The sequence below is a fragment of the Anticarsia gemmatalis genome, chromosome 5 (assembly GCF_050436995.1).
Source record: "Anticarsia gemmatalis isolate Benzon Research Colony breed Stoneville strain chromosome 5, ilAntGemm2 primary, whole genome shotgun sequence".
Classification (NCBI taxonomy): Eukaryota; Metazoa; Arthropoda; class Insecta; order Lepidoptera; family Erebidae; genus Anticarsia; species Anticarsia gemmatalis.
In genome coordinates, this window is record NC_134749.1 from 775460 (window position 1) to 796517 (window position 21058).

General features: G+C 32.3%; 1 protein-coding gene across 1 annotated transcript; it reads left to right on the plus strand.

The window, feature by feature from the left end:
- Nucleotides 1-4856: 4856 nt before the first annotated feature.
- Nucleotides 4857-7277, plus strand: LOC142972746 (uncharacterized). The gene is made up of 2 exons (XM_076114006.1): nt 4857-4977; nt 6013-7277. The coding sequence occupies exons 1-2, from the start codon at nt 4966-4968 to the stop codon at nt 6322-6324; spliced, it is 324 nt and encodes a 107-aa protein (XP_075970121.1). The 5' UTR covers nt 4857-4965; the 3' UTR covers nt 6325-7277.
- The last annotated feature ends 13781 nt before the right edge of the window (nt 7278-21058 follow it).

Here is a 21058-nt window from a genome sequence, read left to right on the forward strand (position 1 = left end):
ATTAAAAGTATTAATTGTAACAGTAGATTTTGACTGTATGTATGATTACTGATCCCGAATATGAGACGTGATTTTCAGTTGAGATAACATACGCTAGAGTTACGTGGTCTTCCATGGGATCAATATGATTAGAATATTTTAGCTTTTGCTCAACAGTAAATACTGAACGTATATTAATGGATACAATTTGTGTCAGTATCACTTCAAAACAGAGCATTTAGAATAAGACAGTAATAGTGCGTTCCAACTCTGTCTATCCTTTTATTAAATTGCGTTACGGTTTTAGATTCGTATAAAGCAAGATTACTTACATAAAACTTTAGTTTTCTCCGTGTACAAAAAATCGTAGTCAATAGACATAAAACATGGTATTTACGTAAAGTGCATACAAAACGACATGCACTTAGTGACTCACACAACTTACGTATTCTTAGACGAAGCGTATTGGCAACGAGTTGAACTGTGATTGATTTGACGACTGTAGACTTGTATCCGGATAACCGTGAAATTGAACTGTAACCGCAGTAGTATAGCTAAGTAAATAGCAGCTAATGTTTAAATGAATATATATATAGAAGCAAAGCATGGTGATAAGAGTTATTAATCTTTATTAGTGACTAGCTGCTACACCAAACTTCGTTCTGTCTATTTTTTTCAGTCCGGATGATGAAAATGAAATGAATAAATAAAAAATAATAATACTTTCTTCCTTTTCACAAAAACTTTTTTCATGCCACAACGATAGCAATGATAATTAGAAAATGATAAATAATAAAAAAAAAATCAGATGTCCAAGAATTATTGTAAGATTTGATCTAAATGCAAGTCGGTGTCGGTCGTAGGCTCGAATGCCGATTGCCGATACAGATAAAGTATTAATACTTTAGTCTTATTCGTCTGGTTATACTTTGAGCTCAATGTTTGTATGTTTGCAAAAGTCTCCACACCCCACAAATACACAGGATACTTGGTCGTTTTAAAGAATCAAGAAAATATTGCGCCTGTAATTTTACAACGACAAATAATCCTAATTTGACTATACAACAAACAATGGCTCCTCTCTAGCTACTTGAAACGATTAAAACAAGCAGTAATTCATGAGTATGTTATATACAAAGTGCCAAGGCTTTATTGTTGATGTAATGACGCCGACCTTTGTCTACGGAAGGAACCAAGCGGCTAGTTTGATGGTGACAATGTCCGTTTAGTTATGTAGTCTAAGGTACGAGAGACAGCGATTTGAGAGCGTGTGGTAATTAGACGCTGTTTTAAGTGCTGATCCTGTTCTGAAAAAGTCTTAAGCTATATAACTGTTATATAGATAGCTATACTGAGACACACAATGGTAATAAGAATATGTTAAAGTGAAATAAATACTATTATACAATGGTTTAGTTTTCGTTAAAGCAGTAGTAGTATACGGTGTTATAGATTTCGTCTGTATTAAAAGGAAATAGAAAATAGTTATTTTTATTATCTGTAGCTAATATAGCTGCGGAAGCGAATTAGTGAACTAGTATATTGTGTAGAGATCTTATTTTCGAGTCCGACAGATCTTTAAATATATCTTAGTATGAGCAGCTACAAAAACTTTAAATTACTGATGACTTTCTTCTAAATTTTTTTAAAACAATACTTATAACATATCAAACAAGAGACCTCGACAAAAAATATACTAAAAAATTAAAATCGCTCTTGCTTCAGCCTATAATTTAAATAGCAAAGTTCCTCACATGTCGAAACCACCAACCTACTTTATACTAATTGTCTCCTACCTTCTGATTACGAGACAACACAACTTATTAGCGAACATTACCATTGAGGACCAAGGTTTGGGAACGGTCTACTTCTGAATATGATTGTAGGATGTCATACATCCCTTTGACAAGGACAGTAATGTTCTAAGCTACTTTAATAAGGCTTTAATATTGACCTACATTTTACTAGAGGACGAAGAGAGGCGTACTTTTAATGTCCAGTGACAGGTTTATAATTACATGGGCAAAATGAACTAAGGATATGGAAGGGACTGAAATGTATTTTTCCTAAAAGATGTAGCTTTATTAACTGATAACTGCAGATGCTAGAGTGCAAGTCAAAATAAATGCTTTGGCTTAGAAACTTAACTTACCCCCGGTTTCAGAGTACATTTAGCGGTAGTTTATCTGATATTAACACTTAAACTCATATAAAAAAAAGCTATTGAATAGATAAGCTGCCGCTAAATGTACTCAGAAATCGGGGGTTAATGATTTTAAATAAGTAAAATACTTCAAATGTTTAGTTTAGTTAACTATGTAGTATTATTTGACATTGTATGTGAATGACATTACGTGAAGAGAAATCACATTTTCTTATCAAACACGATGCTATTACTGCACCATATTGTGGGTTCAATAACGCATTAGTTTTATCAGAATTTTCTTTATATCCCCGGTTGTAATATTCCACGTAAATAGTAAGAATGTAAAACAAATTAACGATTTCTTTACCGTTTCGAAATCAAAGCGTTACGGAAACTGTCATAATTCATTTCAAGTAACATGAACATATTATTTATAATAATTGTGTTTGTTCTAGAAATCGTAACATTTTTATATATTTATGATACATAATTGACTTGTTAGATATCCGCAGTATGTTCATCAAACAAAAAACGGAATGTTTTTCAATTTCCTTTTGTGTTGGTTTTTCTCAGCCTTTACTTGAAGGTCTTTATTAAAATAAGTTATATTTTGTTGTAGATAGTGTAATAATACACATATGATCCCTTATCGGATTTTCATATTTAAATAAATATACATATAATATTATAATAGTAAAGTTTTTACGTTTGTAAGTGGTAATTTCAGAAACTAGAGTACTAATTCAAAATGTACTTATAACACATTAAAAATATCACTTTTCGGAACACATTTATAAAACCGTGATATAGAGCAAAATAAATATGTAATTTCTATTTCTAGGAGTATAGTCAATATCTACTTATCTATACTCTATATCTCATCTCTACATTTATCATGATTATATTTTTTAATTTTATTAGTACGTAAGTTTTCTATAAAATGAAAGTTATTATAAAATAATTATAAATATACATATTTATACATATTTCGAACTTTTCAAATTAACGCTTATCACTTCAAGGTTTAATATTGAAAACATAGATTTCTAAGTCACCAATAAATCATATTAAATAGATAGTAGGTATAATAATAAATCATTTTAATTAAACTCGAGGATGTACAAGTAAAAAGGCACTTCAGCCTTCAGTAATCGTACTTACTAATGTGATGATGATGACCGGATAATTTAATTTCCTTTATATTATACATGGTCTTCTATAGGTAATTATACGCCCTATGCCATTCAATCGCTGTCATTTTGCAATTTCATGGTACTTGTGTAGGTACTTTGTTTTGATGAAATATTTGTGGAAAACACAACTTTTAGACATAAAAATCTATGTATTTGCCGTTACTTCACCATCTACCGGTTGCTGAATAATTTTGTTAACAAAAATACATCGCAATAGGATTGGTTAAATATAAGGTTAAATATAGGGGCTATTAGCTGTCGAGAAATGGTATGAAATACCTGTTAGCGTCCCTAGCGGGTGTATTAGGTACAACATTTTCAATACATTTTAAAACACAAATTCTCGATATTCGTTAGTAGGTACTGAATGTAGAGAATCGAGTTACAGTAGGTCGATTCTCTACCACTATCGACTTCTGACAACCGGCTAGCTATCGAGATTTTTTTTATGAAAATCTGACCAGCGCCTCCGACATGCGCAGTTCGAACTATATTCGCAGTACTTTTTAATTGTCAAACTCTCGATACTCGACAGCTCTATTATAAAATATAATTATAATCGAGCGACTTCGGGTACATTCTCTAGTCTTCTTCACAAACTAACCGGTAGTAACTGACCTTATCTTCCAAATAATTATAATTATCAAGTACAGAAGATAATTAGTGTAACAATAAACAATTGTATGATTATCATTCAATTTTCCACTCAAATGAACTGCAACAATACCTGCCAGAGTATATAACTTGTTAATTTTTTGTATGTTTGTAAACAAAATCTGTACTTTGGACCCTAATGTAATGTAAAGTTTACACCCTATATTATATATAAAAAAAATATTAACGTAGTAACGTAGAAATATACTAACATTACCCTATTTAAGCCATTTGGAAGCTGATTATTGAGATTTAAAAAAGTCTAGCCCATAAGAAGTCCTTCTATTTACTCACACGATATCAAAATGATTTTTTATCGGCTCAGCCAATTTCGTTAAAAACAAGGATAAACAAACATACAATCTTGCACATACTTAAATCCTTTATACAGTCCAAGTACAGGCTGAAAACTACATTCTTTTCTCAATGCGAGATGTCCTTGCGATATATTCCTTAATCACATAGCAAGTGATAATAATAATAATTTACAACACAAAAAAGGAAACAGGATATGTATCGGCTTTACCCACAATTTCCCTCGTAAGATGTTATTAACACAACAGATAGAAGAATAACAAGCGTAGAAATATAAAAATATTCGAACACAACAATAGTTTTAGATCAAATAACCCAAAAAATCACGTGAAAATTTTACACAAAAATTAAGGATCACACAAACTTTATCCTGGAATCGAACATAAGATACCCGAGCGTAATCGTGACATAGCTTTTTCTCATTTACTGCACCAAAGTCATCAATTTACATAATTTTCAAAACCAAAACACTTCCTGACTAGAATTCACAATCTCAAAAAAAGGGATTCCCTCAACGTGACATTCACGACAGTAAAATATAGGCTATCGGCAGTCCCATAAAGGTCATTGTCTCACAATGGCGAGGAAGCCGGCAAGCCAGCCGTGCGAGGAACCTACGCCGATATAAAACCAAGCCGAGCCTCTGTGGAAGCCAGTGTGAACACGACTTCAGTCAACATGGCTTGCAAAGTAAGTGGGATTCATATATTTTCCTTAGGGTGGTGATTGAGTTTTTTAGTTTTAGTAGCCAGTTAAAATTAGATTTGAAGTTTAGTGTGTATTTTAATGGTGTTTAAGTTTTGGGGTTGATATTTTAGAAATCGTAATTTTGGGCTATAAATTAATAACTTTTTTTATATAATTTGCTTTGAAATCTTGTATATTTTAAGAATATAATAATAATATAAATTCAAAATACTATTTTGATTTCTGCAATCACGTCTGAAAGAAAACGTGAATGTTTTTTTTACAGTAATTCATAAAATTTTTATTTACAAAACTATTTTTGAAAATATAGTTGGACTCACACATTATTATATTTCACCAAAATTTTTGCACATTATCAGAATCCAAACTCTTATGAATATTAACACAGAAAACTCATAATTTGGAAATCGAACCCAAGACCTCTCATTTTTACTTGCAGATCACTATAAATAAATATATTTACAATATTCCAATTAATAAACTTCAAAATCTTAATTATTTCATAATAGCCAATCAACATAACTTGTACGATACACACGTGGGAACTTACATTGAATAGATCTTAAGATATGTCTTTACTAAGGGATATATGAGACAATGCGGCTTAAGGACTATTGTTTATTGTCAAATAGGTTTTATTGTATCTTTTAATTGGTGTTTCAGTTTGTATGACAGGATTATTGTGTTAGGTTTTGTAATAGTAGTGCTGAGTGTATTTTTAATTAAAACTTAATGCCTAAGTGAACCACGATAAACTGTCATACACACTTAATTATTAAGCTTCTCTGAAAATTCAGGCTATTTTTGATGGTTTTATTACAAATCCTTTCAAAATAAAATAAAATATTGCATTTTTTATTAAGCTACTACAATTTTAAATAAGTGAAACACCCTTAACCAATCAAGAATAATAGCCTTAGACTAAACTGAAGATGAGCCCAAAAGGTTCTATTCATCCACTAAGGACATATTTCATCCTCGACAAGAACAATTTTAAAATGTCATGATTTATTACAGATCGCGCTCTTCACCACCGCTCTCTTCCTCCTCATAGCCCTTTCTCTCTCGGCACCAGCTGAAGAGAAGCCAAGCGAGAACCTCGCTGCCCCCCAAAATGATGACCTAGCAACTGAAGACAAAGGTGACCTCAAAACTGCAGCCTCTCACTGGGGAGGCTATGGCGGACATTGGGGAGGTTACATCGGCTCTTACGGACATTACCCAGGCTATTACGGACATTGGGGATGGCCTAGCTACGGCTACGGATACGGCTATGGCTGGCCCTACGGCGGCTACGGAGGCTATGGCCACGGCGGCTATTGGTGGTAAATGTTAAAAAGAATCAAATAATGCCAGTACTAATATTAAGTTTACCAAGCATCTTGTAAAAAGTTGAAAAAAAATGATATGATTATTCTGATATGTAATTGTATTGTGATATAATGGATAACGTTTGGCAGTTTAAGGCTTGCCGTGTGTATAAATATAATAAGAAATAGTATAAAATATACCAACCAAAAATTTGCAAATTTTACTCATATAATTTTTAAAGTCTTTACCAGCGTGAGTTTGACCTCTCAGTAAAATACACTTGTAGTGAGAAACTGATATATAAAGTTATATTTCACATTTTTAAACGCCAATCATATAATATTTATAGTAGGTAAAAATATATTTATAGTGCTCTAACATACAATACAGCCAATGTGCTATATTTTAATCTACAAATTGATAAATAAAATCACGCGCAAAAAAAGGAACTATACAGAAACGGTACATACCTATTGTATACAATGTACATACCGGTATATCCCGGATTCAGGGGACACTTATGTATGCGTTACGCAAATATGCTATAAGTAACTGTTATCGTAACGTATTCTGATGGTGTTCTTATGGGGATTTTGATGGGACTATTGTTTTGATACCGTTTTATTTTTGGACTTTTGTATACGTATAATTTTGTATTTCTAAAAAGAAGCCTATAGTTTGATTACTAGAATGGTATATGGCAATAGTTTCGCCCCCTACTACATGGAACTAACATTGTTAATAGCGAAACGTGAGTGTATTTTATCTCTGCCTATATCTTTGAGTATTACAGGCGTGATTTTATTATTTTTGTATGTATGTTTGTATATTATATGATATATTATGGTGAGAGTAAAATTTGCAAATGTATATTTCCGTAATACATAACTGAGTGTATCACTGCCCTAAGATGTATTGTAAAGTGTAATTAAGTTATAAGATATATTTAATAAATTATGATTGAAGAAGAATTTCGCTTTTTTTGTTTAATTACTAAGGCCCTTGCATAAATGCCCCATAAATATCTTTTTTTCCACATGAACATTAACTAGAAAAATTCTATAGAACTTTATTTAGTACAATAAAATTTTATTGAATATCTGAAATTACTACTTGTACTCGTTCTCTGGTCTCTGTCTACCCTTATAGAAAGAATGCTGTACGAGTAACTTAGAGACAGGATTTATTATTATTATGAGTTTTTGCAATTAACTTTAAAATTTTACAAAATAATTCATAAGTTGAATGCAGACAAACAGAAAAGATCCACTCATTTATAACTAAAAATAAACGCCTGCTTGATTCGATTCGCAAAGCGTATGAGCGACGAAAGCTGAATGACTAAAGTTCAAAAAGACCTTACCTTCAAATTACAGGTTTATGACAATTTATTTAATATATTGTGTAAATAATACGTTATATTATAGAGCTACTATTAAAAAAATATTCGATCTACTGCAAGTATTGAACACTCCTTATTCTAGTGACGTGATAAATTTCAATGTTCTCATGAAAACCTAAAAGTACCCAAGATCCGTCAAAATAAATGAACATCGCACGCTTAGATAAATGTCTTTTCGTATGTATGTCAAAGAGTCATCTGCAATACGATTATAACACACTGCAACTTTGTCACACACACATTCCTACCATATCTTCCCAATCTGGTGAAATTCTTTCCCTTTAAAGATTATAAGCCTGTTTTAAAGTATCTATATCAAAACATTACATAAACACATTTTATTGCGCCCTCAATACAAATTCGGTAAGTGGATATGCGGAAAAAATGCATACAATTTGATGCATGTATTGCATGATATGAAGAGTTTAGAGGAAATACCTGGATTCAATTGGTACATCGTACGTTTTATAAACCTTCTGCAGTCAGTTGATAACATATTATAGTTTTAGCAATTTATTCATCACGCAATGTTAGAAGAATAAGAATATCTTTGTTTTTACAGAAAATTTAAATAATATTTAATTGAAATATATTTATTGTATGAAGGGAACGTCATGGTTAACAATATTTAATTTAAGGCTTTAAGTTATGATTTATTATTTTCGATGCGAAAACCTATTATTTTTGTGAGCCCGTTGATGTCTTTTACACTACGATTTCGCACTGATCTCGTGAAATTGATATGCGCGCCATCTGTTGTCTAACTTAGGAACCAAATGTACAAAGTCGATGTTGCCTTTCACACTTCCAGTGCTCGTGCAAGGCTTTGGTGCAGTACTTTATAAACGAAATAGTTTCATTAAAATCAGAAGATGACGCTAGTGGTCTATGTTTTTGTAATTGATTTCGTTTATGTTTGAAGTTTTAGTACAATCAATTGTTAAGTGCTAGTTAGTTAATATATAAAACGAAATAATAATATGATGAAAAAAATATATATAAATACTATATTTTAAAAAACGAAAATGGACTTTATTATACGAATCATTTCTCACTGATTAGTTATATTAGGTAAATCTCGTTCCAATTTTTTTATCCCTGGGTTTTAATTTCTTCCTTCGTTTTACTATTTTGGATATAAAACCGTAAAGAGTAAAAACAAATTAACACGTTATTATTTTATACTGACTTAATCACTGCATAAAGTTCAAACGGTACAAAAAACTAACTATTAAAGTAAGACCACACTCGTGCACTTTAAATTTCATCATCATAAACGACAAGTAGTAATTAGTTGATTAATGTAAATTCACCTAAAACTGTGTGTCAGGTTTTTGTATGGACAAAAGTACTTCTGATTTATCTGATTATTAATTTTCGGACTCATACATTGACTAAACATTACTATGAGCGCGACGTTTAGAATTGCCTATTGCATTGTATTGATTAGAAAAATCAGAATTTTGATTATGATTTTAGTCAGTTTGTTTTATAAGATTGTAAAATAAATAGGTACTTCTAGTACCTACGTACCTCTTGTTTTACCCGTCTAGCAATTCTGAAAGTCTTGTGTTAGAAATGGATTTACGAATAGTATATATGTTACTGTAAAAGCCCGAACTGTGGTAAATCCTAAGATTTTCCGGTAAAACCTAAGATTTACCAACTCTCAATGGTAAAAGTCCGAACAAGCCAGAGTTTAAAAACTATGTTACGATATATAAAAAAAACCTCCTTCATAACTATGTTTATAACTATTTCACGGTATAACTATATACTGTGACATAGTTATAAAGAAGGAGTTTTGGGCAAAGCGACATGGGTAGGTTAGGTTAGAAGCTTCGCTTCGCTCGCTCCCACCTTAGCCTTCGTGGTTATTTTTTTTTAACCACCCAGAAGGAGGAGCCCCGCGAAGCGGGGCTCCGGCGACAACTCGGCATCATCAAGAAAATATAGGTAAAAGTTCGAAATAAAAGAATTGTTCGGACTTTTACCATTGCGAGTTGGTAAATCTTAGGTTATACCGGAAAATCTTAGGATTTACCACCGTTCGGGCTTTTACAGTAACATATACATAAATAAACAAACCCACGGCCACTTGATCCCAAATCTTATGTTTTCTTTCGCCTGATCGATTTTATATTGTCTGCATCGTGCCAAAAAAATAAGCTTTAACTCAAAAACCAAAAGTTAAGTGCATTAGTGTGGCAATATTTATAAAGATACCATCATTATCATTATTCGTTATGTGATGGGCAGAGTTATAAATTAAGTTAAAGGTGAACAACATCGTATAACTACTAGCTGATCCAAATAGACACGCAACTTGATTTTTACTTGTTTCCACTTATTTTGGTGCAAGGTTGTTTTTTGAAGCGGTAGAGTGATAAGTGTTGAAAAAATAAATATTTGACATAAAAAGACATACTGGTGCAGATGTGTCTGGTTACTATGGGAATTTGTATATAGAGTATACTAGAGATAGACGTGGAAAAGAGATTGCAATTTAATATTTTTGTAAACTCCACATATTGTAGAGGTCTTACCTGCGGTCTCTGAAGTACATTTAGCGGTAGTTTATCCATACAATAACATTGAATCTCATATAAAAAAATTGAATACATAAGCTACCGCTAAATGTACTCAGAAACTTGGGGTTAGATGCCTAGCCCCCTATAGCCTAGTTAGATTATTTGCTTAGGCTGAACATGTGTTCAGCCTAAGCAAATAATACGCAGAGATGCCTTTTGCAGTATTGCTATAGCAGAGGGGTTTTACTTGAAGAAATTAGAGTGTTATTACCATTGTGTTCCAAGCGTATATGTATGTTTATAATTCTAGATTATGAGAACTCGTGTTCGATCCCCCAGTAGGGAAAAATTCAATAAACATTAGCAACGATTTCAATTGTGTGTATTTTGATACACTTCTGCCATCGCTTTGGGTAGGTGTTAATACGGTTACATAAATATCATAATTTATTCACGTTTTTTGGATAAAATAAAGTTTTTTATTGTAGTAGATGTTATGAGTATAATAATACCACAAATTTAAATTAACACTCTTGATGCATAAGAAATAAGTTGATACTATCTTAAATAGCTCTAGTGACTTTTAAACAAAGTTATCATCCTTTTTGATGAAATTAAATAAGAATAATATGATTTATATTAATAGTGCCTTCCTTGGTTAGTGCTTTAATTAATGTTGTTTTGTTTTTATTATGTTATGATCTATTTAGAGTTATCTATAGTAATATTATAAAGCTGAAGAGTTTGTTTGTTTGTTTGTTTGAACGCGCTAATCTCAGGAACTACAGGTCCGATTTAAAAAAATCTTTAAGTGTAAGATAGCCCATTTATCGAGGAAGGTTATAAACTATAAATCATCACCTATAAAAAAATATGACCCATATTCTCTTTTATGTGACGCAAACGAAGTTGCGTGGGTCAGCTAGTCAATTATAATGGAAGAGTTTTTTTGATGTTGCATAATCATGACTTTATTAAAATAATGTATTGTGATTCAGTATTCGAAATATAGATCCGATAGATGGCGTTAGCATCGCCAATAATATTACAAAAAAAAAATATTTTAAAACTCTGTCTCATTATTTAGTCTGTACTTATTAAATTTTGTTACCTTATAATAAAGTTACAGGTTATATACAATTATAAATGTAATTTTTCCAAAAATACTATTTTTATATTTATAAATTGAATCTGTGTGGTCGCCGTATTCTTACATCCGGCGTAATAAAGTATTAAAGTTATTGGATACCAATGATTAATTGGTTATTAATAACATCATAACGATTATTACACCTGTCAATTAAGAATAAGTATCTGTATTTATTAAAAATATTGAATCATGATTCAATACATAGAAGACGTTACTTTACTGTATAGTAAGGTGATATAAGCTTTGATTGTCGGTTGTAAGTGTGTGTAAGTGTCGGTTGTTAATGTAACCTTCATAACTTTAAGTTGCAGTTAGCTTCAGATTTGTCCTAGAACCTTATTAGAGACGATTAACGGCTGGAGACTCTAAAAATCTTTGTTACATAATTGGCTGGTTGAGTATTATTTAAAATAAAAAGTTTAAACAAACTCCTTTACGTCGTGCAGTCGGGTGAAAAATAATAAATTCAAAAGTAAACAAAAATGTGAGAAATATAAAATTTTGCACTTCTTTCGAATACTAAAAATCTGTATTGAAAACAACTAAACCATACGTTTGCACGTATTTTATTTTTTCTGCAACGATATCTCGTCTCACTTACGATAGACGTGTCATTCTATTCAGTTATTTGCACCATAATTGGCGGTATCACATCTTAATAAAGCCTAACACTAGACGTATTACAAAACTTGAATAATCAATAAAATCGAGCCTGCAATTGATGATTGACAATTGACATTGATGGACATTGTAATAACGCCGTCAATCTTCAAACAAAGTAACCTACTTACAGATCAGACGGTACTTGAGTTAAGATCAATAAATATTGATTGTTACGATTATAAGATGTGCTCTCAAATAAGTATTTAAGGCCTTGCTTCCGGAAAGGTCACGGTGGTGACCTTTGAGACTAACAAATTTATTCTAACCACTACGGCCAAGTGATGACATCTGTTCGAAGTTGTACGCAATTCTGGTGTCACTCGATATTTGGGTTTAGTTTGGTGATAAAATTGCGAGTGACATTGTTTACCAGTGAAATCATTCGCTATTTTGACAATCTTTGTTTATGGATTCAATTGCATCGATTTATTAAATATAGAATTAAGTAAATTAAATTAAATTATAGAGTAGCTCATATTTTTTCTCAAAATGTATTGTAGTAACATGTAACGTGAATGATTAAAATTGGATTGTTTTTCGTCCCTAATAGATACCTAGATAGATAGACTGAGATTTTCTGAATATTGCAGTAAAAGTCAATTGGTTTTGTGTATATAACATAAGTTCAGTAACACAGGCTTTAACGGTTTCGTGCCAAATATGAGAAGAATGAAGTATTTTCAATAACGAACGGATGCTCTTAAGTTAGTTTATAAAGCTTTGGGTTATTGAAAATGTTGACATAAATACCTAATGAATCAAATCCTTACACGTGACTTCTTAAACTTAATTATAATAACAACAGTTTAATATATTAGTTGCTGTTACTCTAAACGATGAATTAACATTAGAATTTAATACAATTTAACATGTAGTAGGATGTAAAATTTATTATTTATGTAAAGTGTAATGTCATTTGTGTTAAAGTTATCAATACCTTGTATCTAAGAGACTAGCTGACCCGCGCAACTTCGCTTGCGCCACATAAGAGAGAATGGGTGAAATTTTTCCCCATTTTTGTAACATTTTTTACTGGTACTCTGCTCCTATTGATCGTAGCGTGATGATATATAGCCTATAGCCTTCCTCGATAAATGGGCTATCTAACACTGAAAGAATTTATCAAATCGAACCAGTAGTTCTTGAGATTAGCAAACGTTCAAACAAACAAACAAACTCTTCAGCTTTATATATATATATCATATTATAATCATCAGTATATAGTATAGATAAATATAAATATTATTTTTATTAAAGATCCTAACTATAACTTCTTTTTAAGTGTTTTGTTGTTGACCTGTAAAATCAAAACTTGATTTTATTCAAACAAATAGATATTGTTTTAAGCATTTTACAGAATAATAGTCATCACTTTTATAAAAATACTACAGTTGCAAGTTTACTAATTATGATAAAAAACATTGCTATGTCTTTCATGTCAATGTCATCTATCTTACTGTATTATATGGAATTAAGCCATTATATTACTGATCCGTTCATCAATATGACACTGATAAAATCCATGTGACACCCACGGCAGCTGCACACCCCGGGACTAACATAAGCAGCAAAAGTCTAACACCAACGGTATTACATATTGTACAAGTTTTAATTTTAAATTCTTTCAAACACCCAAAAGGTCAGACTACTTATCCGCAATCAGTCTTTTTAGCAATCACAAAATCTCCACCTCAGTTCATTCATTAATATTTCTAACAATTACACTTTAGTCCTTCTCAATGTCAAGAGCTATCTTCTAAATAGTTCCATTAATGCAATATACAGCGTCCTTGTCACCTCTGTCATGATGACAATTGTCGACCTCTCCGAAGATTATATTAAGCAGGTCGTTAACGGTATATCGACTAATCTTATTATGACGTTCATGGTTAAACACTGTCATTAGTGTGTGGTCAATCTTAAGTGGATGGTTTTAAGATTTACCATTGCTATAAATAGCTTGGGTTTTTTTGATGGAGTTGTACGTGGTTTTTTTAAAGATGTGAATGGGAGCTTGATGTGAGCTCGGTGCAGTTTAGGATATTGCTTGTTATATAAATGTTATGTACTTGAGGTTTCAGATTATGCCTTTATGAAGACACAAAACTACTTTAGAGGATGGGGTGTGAGTTCTTTTCCGTTTGACAAATGCAAGATTAAGAGCTGTAAAATGTCTTAGTAGAAAATCAATCAACACGTTTTTAACCTTAGAAATGTATTATAATATACAAACGTCAAAGTACTTGATTTAAAACATTATTTGGACCCAATTGTCTCGATGCTTGAATTAGACCTTATTGCAAATTTTATTTTATTCAGCAACAGGACCAAAGGAATTTTCATTCTGCTCGGTTCTGGCCTTAAACTTAAATATTTTCCAAATCAGTATATTAGTTCAAAATATCTCAATATAATGAATTGATAAAATAATATCGCACGATGTCGATAATAGCCGCTCGCTACAAATCGTTACGCATGCGATCGAGACATTTCGAAACATCTTCCACTTGTCAAACGAATACCTTTTTTATCAACAAACATTCTATTCAAGGTGATTTTATACATTTGATGATATTTATCAAAACAGGCTCAGGTTTTTTGCATTTAAAACCACAATGCAGGATATCCTTGTTTTGGATGATCTTCTTTTAAATATCAATTTGATTTAGTTTTGTATTCGAAGTTTTATTATAGCAAGCTAATATATTCATGTGGTCGGTTTAACAATCATACGTACATAAAATCACGCCTATTTATGTGGGGTCGGTATAACATGTTCTCTCTCAAAAATGTTGTTAAGGTTATTTGGCCAACGTTCTTCACAATTGGGCGCCTGTCTGACATCAACCCCTCTTAGCACACTAAACCGAGTGGTATAAGTTAACACCTCCCGCGCAAGTGGTCGCAGGTTCGAACCCGAGGCAACACACCAATGACTTTTCGAAGTTATGTGTGTATTATAAATAATTATCACATGCTCCAACGGTGAAGGAAAACATCGTCAGGAAACCTTGCACGGCAAAAATTGGTTTAATACATTTATTGAGGGCATGCAAAGTCCCCAACCCGCACTTGGCCAGCGTGGTGGAACCTCTCCCTCATTACGGGAGGAAACCCTTGCCCAGCAGGGGGACATTAATGGATTAAATTTAAATAGAATATGTGACAAAAAATATACAAATAACCAAAACGACACAGGCAAATCGAACCCACAACTCTATAAACAGCTTTATCACCTCTATACCATCAAACCTATTCACAGTCACAAACAAATTATCTAATAAAATCTAACTTTATATACACACTGTACTTGAGCTTTTGTTTCAAACATTGACAATGCATTCGCACCTCACTCTACACTACGCAATATACGTGATAATTTAATTAATACTTATAAAACTGTAGGACTAAGGTCTAAGGTATTGTTTGTACAGAAGGAATGGAACCATGGTCTTTTTAGTATTGTTCTTTTTACTCGTCTTTATTATTTTGTATGCTTTCAGACTCAGGTTAATTTGTTAGGTATGTTTTTCAGTACGGTGTAAAGTAGGAGAACATTATTGCTACAAAGTGAAGTAATAATTAGCAAGAAACCTTGATAGGAAAAGCATATAACTGCTTTCAGAAAATCAACCCACAGATCTTATGGTGTGATAACGAGACGACAGTTATTCTATATAATAAATAAAATAAAAACAGACAAGAATAAAACGAATAAAAGAAAATTGTTACAGAAAAACTAAATAATCAGTTTTTTTATAGTAATAATAATATCTCTACGTCTAATATCTTCCAAAGTCTAGGATTTACAATTTGTTATTTTGTGGCAAAACAAGTAAAAATAATGTACACTATTTAACTCTTCAATTCAATTTTACAGGACTCAAAAGCCTAGCCTCTCCCTCATATGGGAGCACACTTTTGCCTGGCAGTGAGACAGCAATAGGTTAAAAAAAAGCTCTCCAGCTGCCAGAAACACTGTATAATAAAACTTTGGTCAAATCTGGACCACACAGATTCTCAATTACGTACAAATCTTAAGAAAAAATGCCCATAACATACTGAGAAGGTCACGGCTACATACCGACATTCCATCAGATCAGTACATAGTACACTGGTATTTATTGTCGCTTGTGACATTTACTTGCGCAAACGCATCCTGTGTTACGCTACGATATTCTATTTATGTTGTTAAGTTATCTTGATGGTTTTTCTTCTATTATGGAGCGGTATTTGATGTCAATAAACTGGATTGATTAGTTTACGTTAACATGAGTTTGCATGGTAAGTCTTGTGTAAGGAAACAATTATCCGGGAAGAGAATGCACTCATATTGATAATTTAGGATTGGAAGTTAAGTAAGATTAGTTGTTGGAATTCGTAATACACTAAAGACTGACGTTTCGTACACTATGTGCGGTCGTAAACAATTGGTATTTGGTTTCTGGTATCAGAATGTGGGATATTGTTGAAATTCATAAGAATGATGTTATTCTATCCAGGGAACAGGTCCACAACTGGTTCACTTGTAATAATCTGTTATTGAATTCTAACAAAACTAAGTGCATTAGGTTCACTATGCCCAACGCGAGGAATTTAGGTACTAACATAGTCGTAAATAGGCAAACTATCGATTTGGTAGATTCGGCAACTTTTTTAGGTATCAGTCTGGATAGCAAGCTCCAATGGGGCACTCAGATAGCGCAACTCTCGGGGAGACTGAGCTCCGCCGCGTATGCAATCAGAAAAGTAAGACAGTTTGCTGGTGTGGATGCGGCAAGACTGGTTTACTTTAGTTATTTTCACAGCGTCATGTCTTACGGTATATTACTGTGGGGTAAGGCTGCTGATATAGATGTTATTTTTGTCCTTCAAAAAAGAGTTATTCGTGCAATATATAGTTTAGGAGCGCGAGACTCCTTGAGAGAGCTTTTTGGACAGATAGGGATATTGACGGTGTCATCACAGTATGTCCTTGCAAACTTGTTGTATATAAAACAAAATTTAGGGACTTTCACAACAAATAGCGATAGACACAATTATAACACTAGAAACAGACACAAATTAGTAGGTCCCCATCATCGTTTACACAAGGTGCACAATTCGTTTGTAGGTCTCGGCATTCGTTTCTTCAACAAGCTTCCCAAGCACATCATTGATTTACCCCTGCCTAAATTCAAAGTTGCTGTTAAGGAACATCTCGTTAGGAAAGCTTATTACAGAATTGATGAGTTTCTAAACAACAATAGCTCTTGGGATTAGTCGCTCGCTTGATTAGGATTCTTTGAAATTAGGGAACTTTGCTATAAATAGTATAAACTCAGTAGAAGTAGGTCTAAATATTGTAAAATATGGGCAATTAATGATGCAAATAGGTGATGTTACGTACAACTTGATTTTAATCATAAAACTGTCACTTTTTTCTTCTATAATGTTACAACCAATGTGCTCACTTGCTGCCCATATTCTTATTATCACATGCTAGTAGGTGCTCCCAACATACGGTATGATCAGAGACTAATTAATAACCTTGCTATATTCATTTTCCTTAATAATTGACGTTTAGTCTATATCGCTGATTGTTGGCAGCTCCTCGCATGATCAATTATTGTATCAACCACATTGTAAAACTTTTGGCGATTGAAAAGAGTGGCCGTGAGTTTCTCGCTAGCTCTTCTCATAAGGCTCTACCCCCTTTCCGAGCTAGTGATAGATTCAGTAATTGTAACGACTATCATAAGACGTGTCAATATTTGACCTAAATGAATAAATGATTTGATTTTGATTTTGATTTTATCTTTATCGTTATACCGACTATGCTATTTAAAAATGCTTTAATATAATAGAACAAAGCTCAAACGAAGAAAATAAAAGTGCGAGAAAAACAAAACTGAAAAAAGTTTCAACTGGATTTAGGTCTGTCCATTCATCAGCAGAGCAACAGTCTCTTTTCTGTACTAAAAATGTTAGAGTAAAGACGCAAGCCAAACACGAGGTGGAAACATAGGCTTACTGAATCATCAGTACAATTTACTTCAAAAGATGATCTCAGCATCAAATTAATATCATGCCATCACGTAAACTAGTAGCCACACTGGCCACCAATCATCACCTTATTTGTACCAACAAGATGCGTAACAACTCCCACATAAATCTCATACGTTTGAAGTTATTTATTATATTTAATATTTAACGACGCTTGATGATACGTAGGTCATATGCAAATGAATGTACTGCCCTATAATCATTATTTTAAATCAAAGTCGGATATTATCAAGGTGGAAGTTATTATGTAGATCTTTGTGTTTGAATTGAAGATTATAACTTTGTAAAAATTTTATGAGGACGCTTAAAATATCGTAAAGGTATAGCAATTATGTTTAAGATTTATCGCTCATTTTCTATGTGACAGTTATCGTTTAATAGGATGTTCTGTATTGTATCGTAATTGGACGTAGTTAAGCAGAAAGGACTCAATCTACACTTTGACCACAATGAAGTTAATCTATATGCAATCATTCTCCTGAGGGTCAAATCTATGAAGTAATGAAATCCCTATTTTTACATGGATATCTAAAATATACATGGAAACTACTTTTCCTACTACCTCGACTCAACCCACAGTATGCTATGTAGAGTGTCATACCCTCAGGAGAATGCTGGCGTACTTAACTCTATTGTGGTCAAAGTGTGGATTGAGTTCTTTTTAGTAGAAGAACTACGACCAATCGCGAAAATGATATTTAAGGAATCAGTTTTTCTAAAAAAAATAGTATATTTATTTATACTTTAAGTTACTACTCTAATTGAACAAGTGTAGTAATTGCTTCGAGTCGGTTATGTCGTTCGATAAATAGTGTCGAATCGAACGTGCCGATCCGAATATGTGTAGCAAGCCTAATTCAATTCAATTGTTTGTCCAATAGAACAGTATAAGAAGAATACAAGTATATAGGCACGTCGCACATGCCTTCATTATGCATATACAGAGGATGTACCTATTAATTCATTATTTATTTATAACGACAGTTTACAGTCCACATTGTTAACATAACTTGTAGCATAAAAGGTTAATTATGATTGGCGTCCTCCTGTGCCTAACACTTTTTTCTTACACTTAATGATGTGGAGTAAAAAAATGTATCTACATATATGTTTATTACACGTGTCTCGTGTTCTCATACATAAAATCACACCTTTTTTCAATAGCAGAGCAGATCAGAGCAGGCAGAGACTCGGCTCGGTTCGATACTTACAAGCTTTTCTTGCTTTATTCACCTCTATACATCTTGTTGTTTGTTATATTGCTTAATAAGGACTTTTCATGAGTTTTTTAAAGAGCACGATCCGGAAGATTTGTAAATGAAGTTTCAACAAAGGCGTTTAACTTACACCAAAATGGTTACGTTTCACCGTAACGATTTTCTAAACTACGGATTACTTACTTATATATTTCGACCTCAGTAGGAAACCTATTCGGGGTTTGGTTCCCAAATATACAACCACATACGTATATGGTTATGTTATGTGCCTACATATAACAATTATTAAGTCAAAGCTTATATAAAAAATATAAGAAAAATATTTGTAAAATTGTTATTTTATTTAAGTAGGAATAAACTTAATGTTATTATCAAATGGCGCCCATACTTTACTTTACATATTTAATGACAAGCTCTTACAAATACTGTATGATTAAATCTAAATACTCATTATGTATTATTTATACCATTAAATATATTTACATCAATACATGCAATGTCCCGTGAGTTTGTTTAGCGGCTTTTTTCTATTATTTACAAATAACTGGTAGGGTTGGCATACGCGTGGAACTAACGTCTTTCAATTGAGACCTTAAAACCGTAATAAATTTAATTTTGGTCTAAAACAACTGGTCTATGTATTTTTTGATATTGTATTATTGAAGGAAAAATATTATATGCATAGTAAGAACATGTATAAGTGTGTATAAGTGACAAGCTTTATCTTTGAGGGTCTATTTCAAAAAGTCAAAATAAAACGAGAAATAAGACCGGCGCAAATTTTGGTCTTTTGCATTAAATATTTTAGAAAAGTGACCTATTACTGTTGTTTAACTACTCATTTTGTTAGTGACAGCCCTACAATGTTCAATTGTGTAACGGTCAAGCACTCAAATATATTTCGCGTGTGTTATCTAATTAATATTAGAGGTTAATTTGTGATAGTTATTTGTTTTTGTATTACGTTCAGTTTTACGAGACGATGACATACGCAATACTAGGACTTTTATAATCTTTGAATTTAAAACAAATATTACATCTATTTATTTTATATGAAATACTTAGTGAAATATTACGATCATTTATGTAATTGATCGTCTAGTTCAGTAGGTAAGACGGTCGTCAGTACTGCGTAAGAATTCATGGCACAATTTCCGTTTGATAAAATAATAAGGACATTTTTTTAGGTCTGGTTGTATTTGTGTGCTATATTTCTTACTAAAGTATTTTCTCATACAAAGATATTTCTTGGTTCTTCATATGCGGACGAAGTTTCGCATTGATATAAAGCATGGCGAGTTATGTTGTCTTTGTCACACACACATACACCTACTTACCTGCTAAAACAAAGACACAAACTACATCACCACTCAAAATATATGGTAATAGTACAGTGTAGTACTTCGTCCAACCTGGGAACTAAACCAAGGATCTCCTGGTCAGCAGTCGGCCTACACTACAGACCTCACTACGGGGGTAAATTACTTATATAAATAAACTAACACTGTTTAAAGTTACACAACATCAATTCAATTTTCTCACCTTTAGCCAAATAAGGAGTTCCTAACAAGCTTCAATAAACATAATTATTGTACCATAAAAATACCAACACCAAAATATATTTTACACGCAATAAAAATGCAATTATTGATAAATGATTGATTACTATGAAGAATGTTTAAACAAGGACATGTAGAATTAATATTAAGAAGCGATAAATTATAAAAAATAATGATCTTTGAGG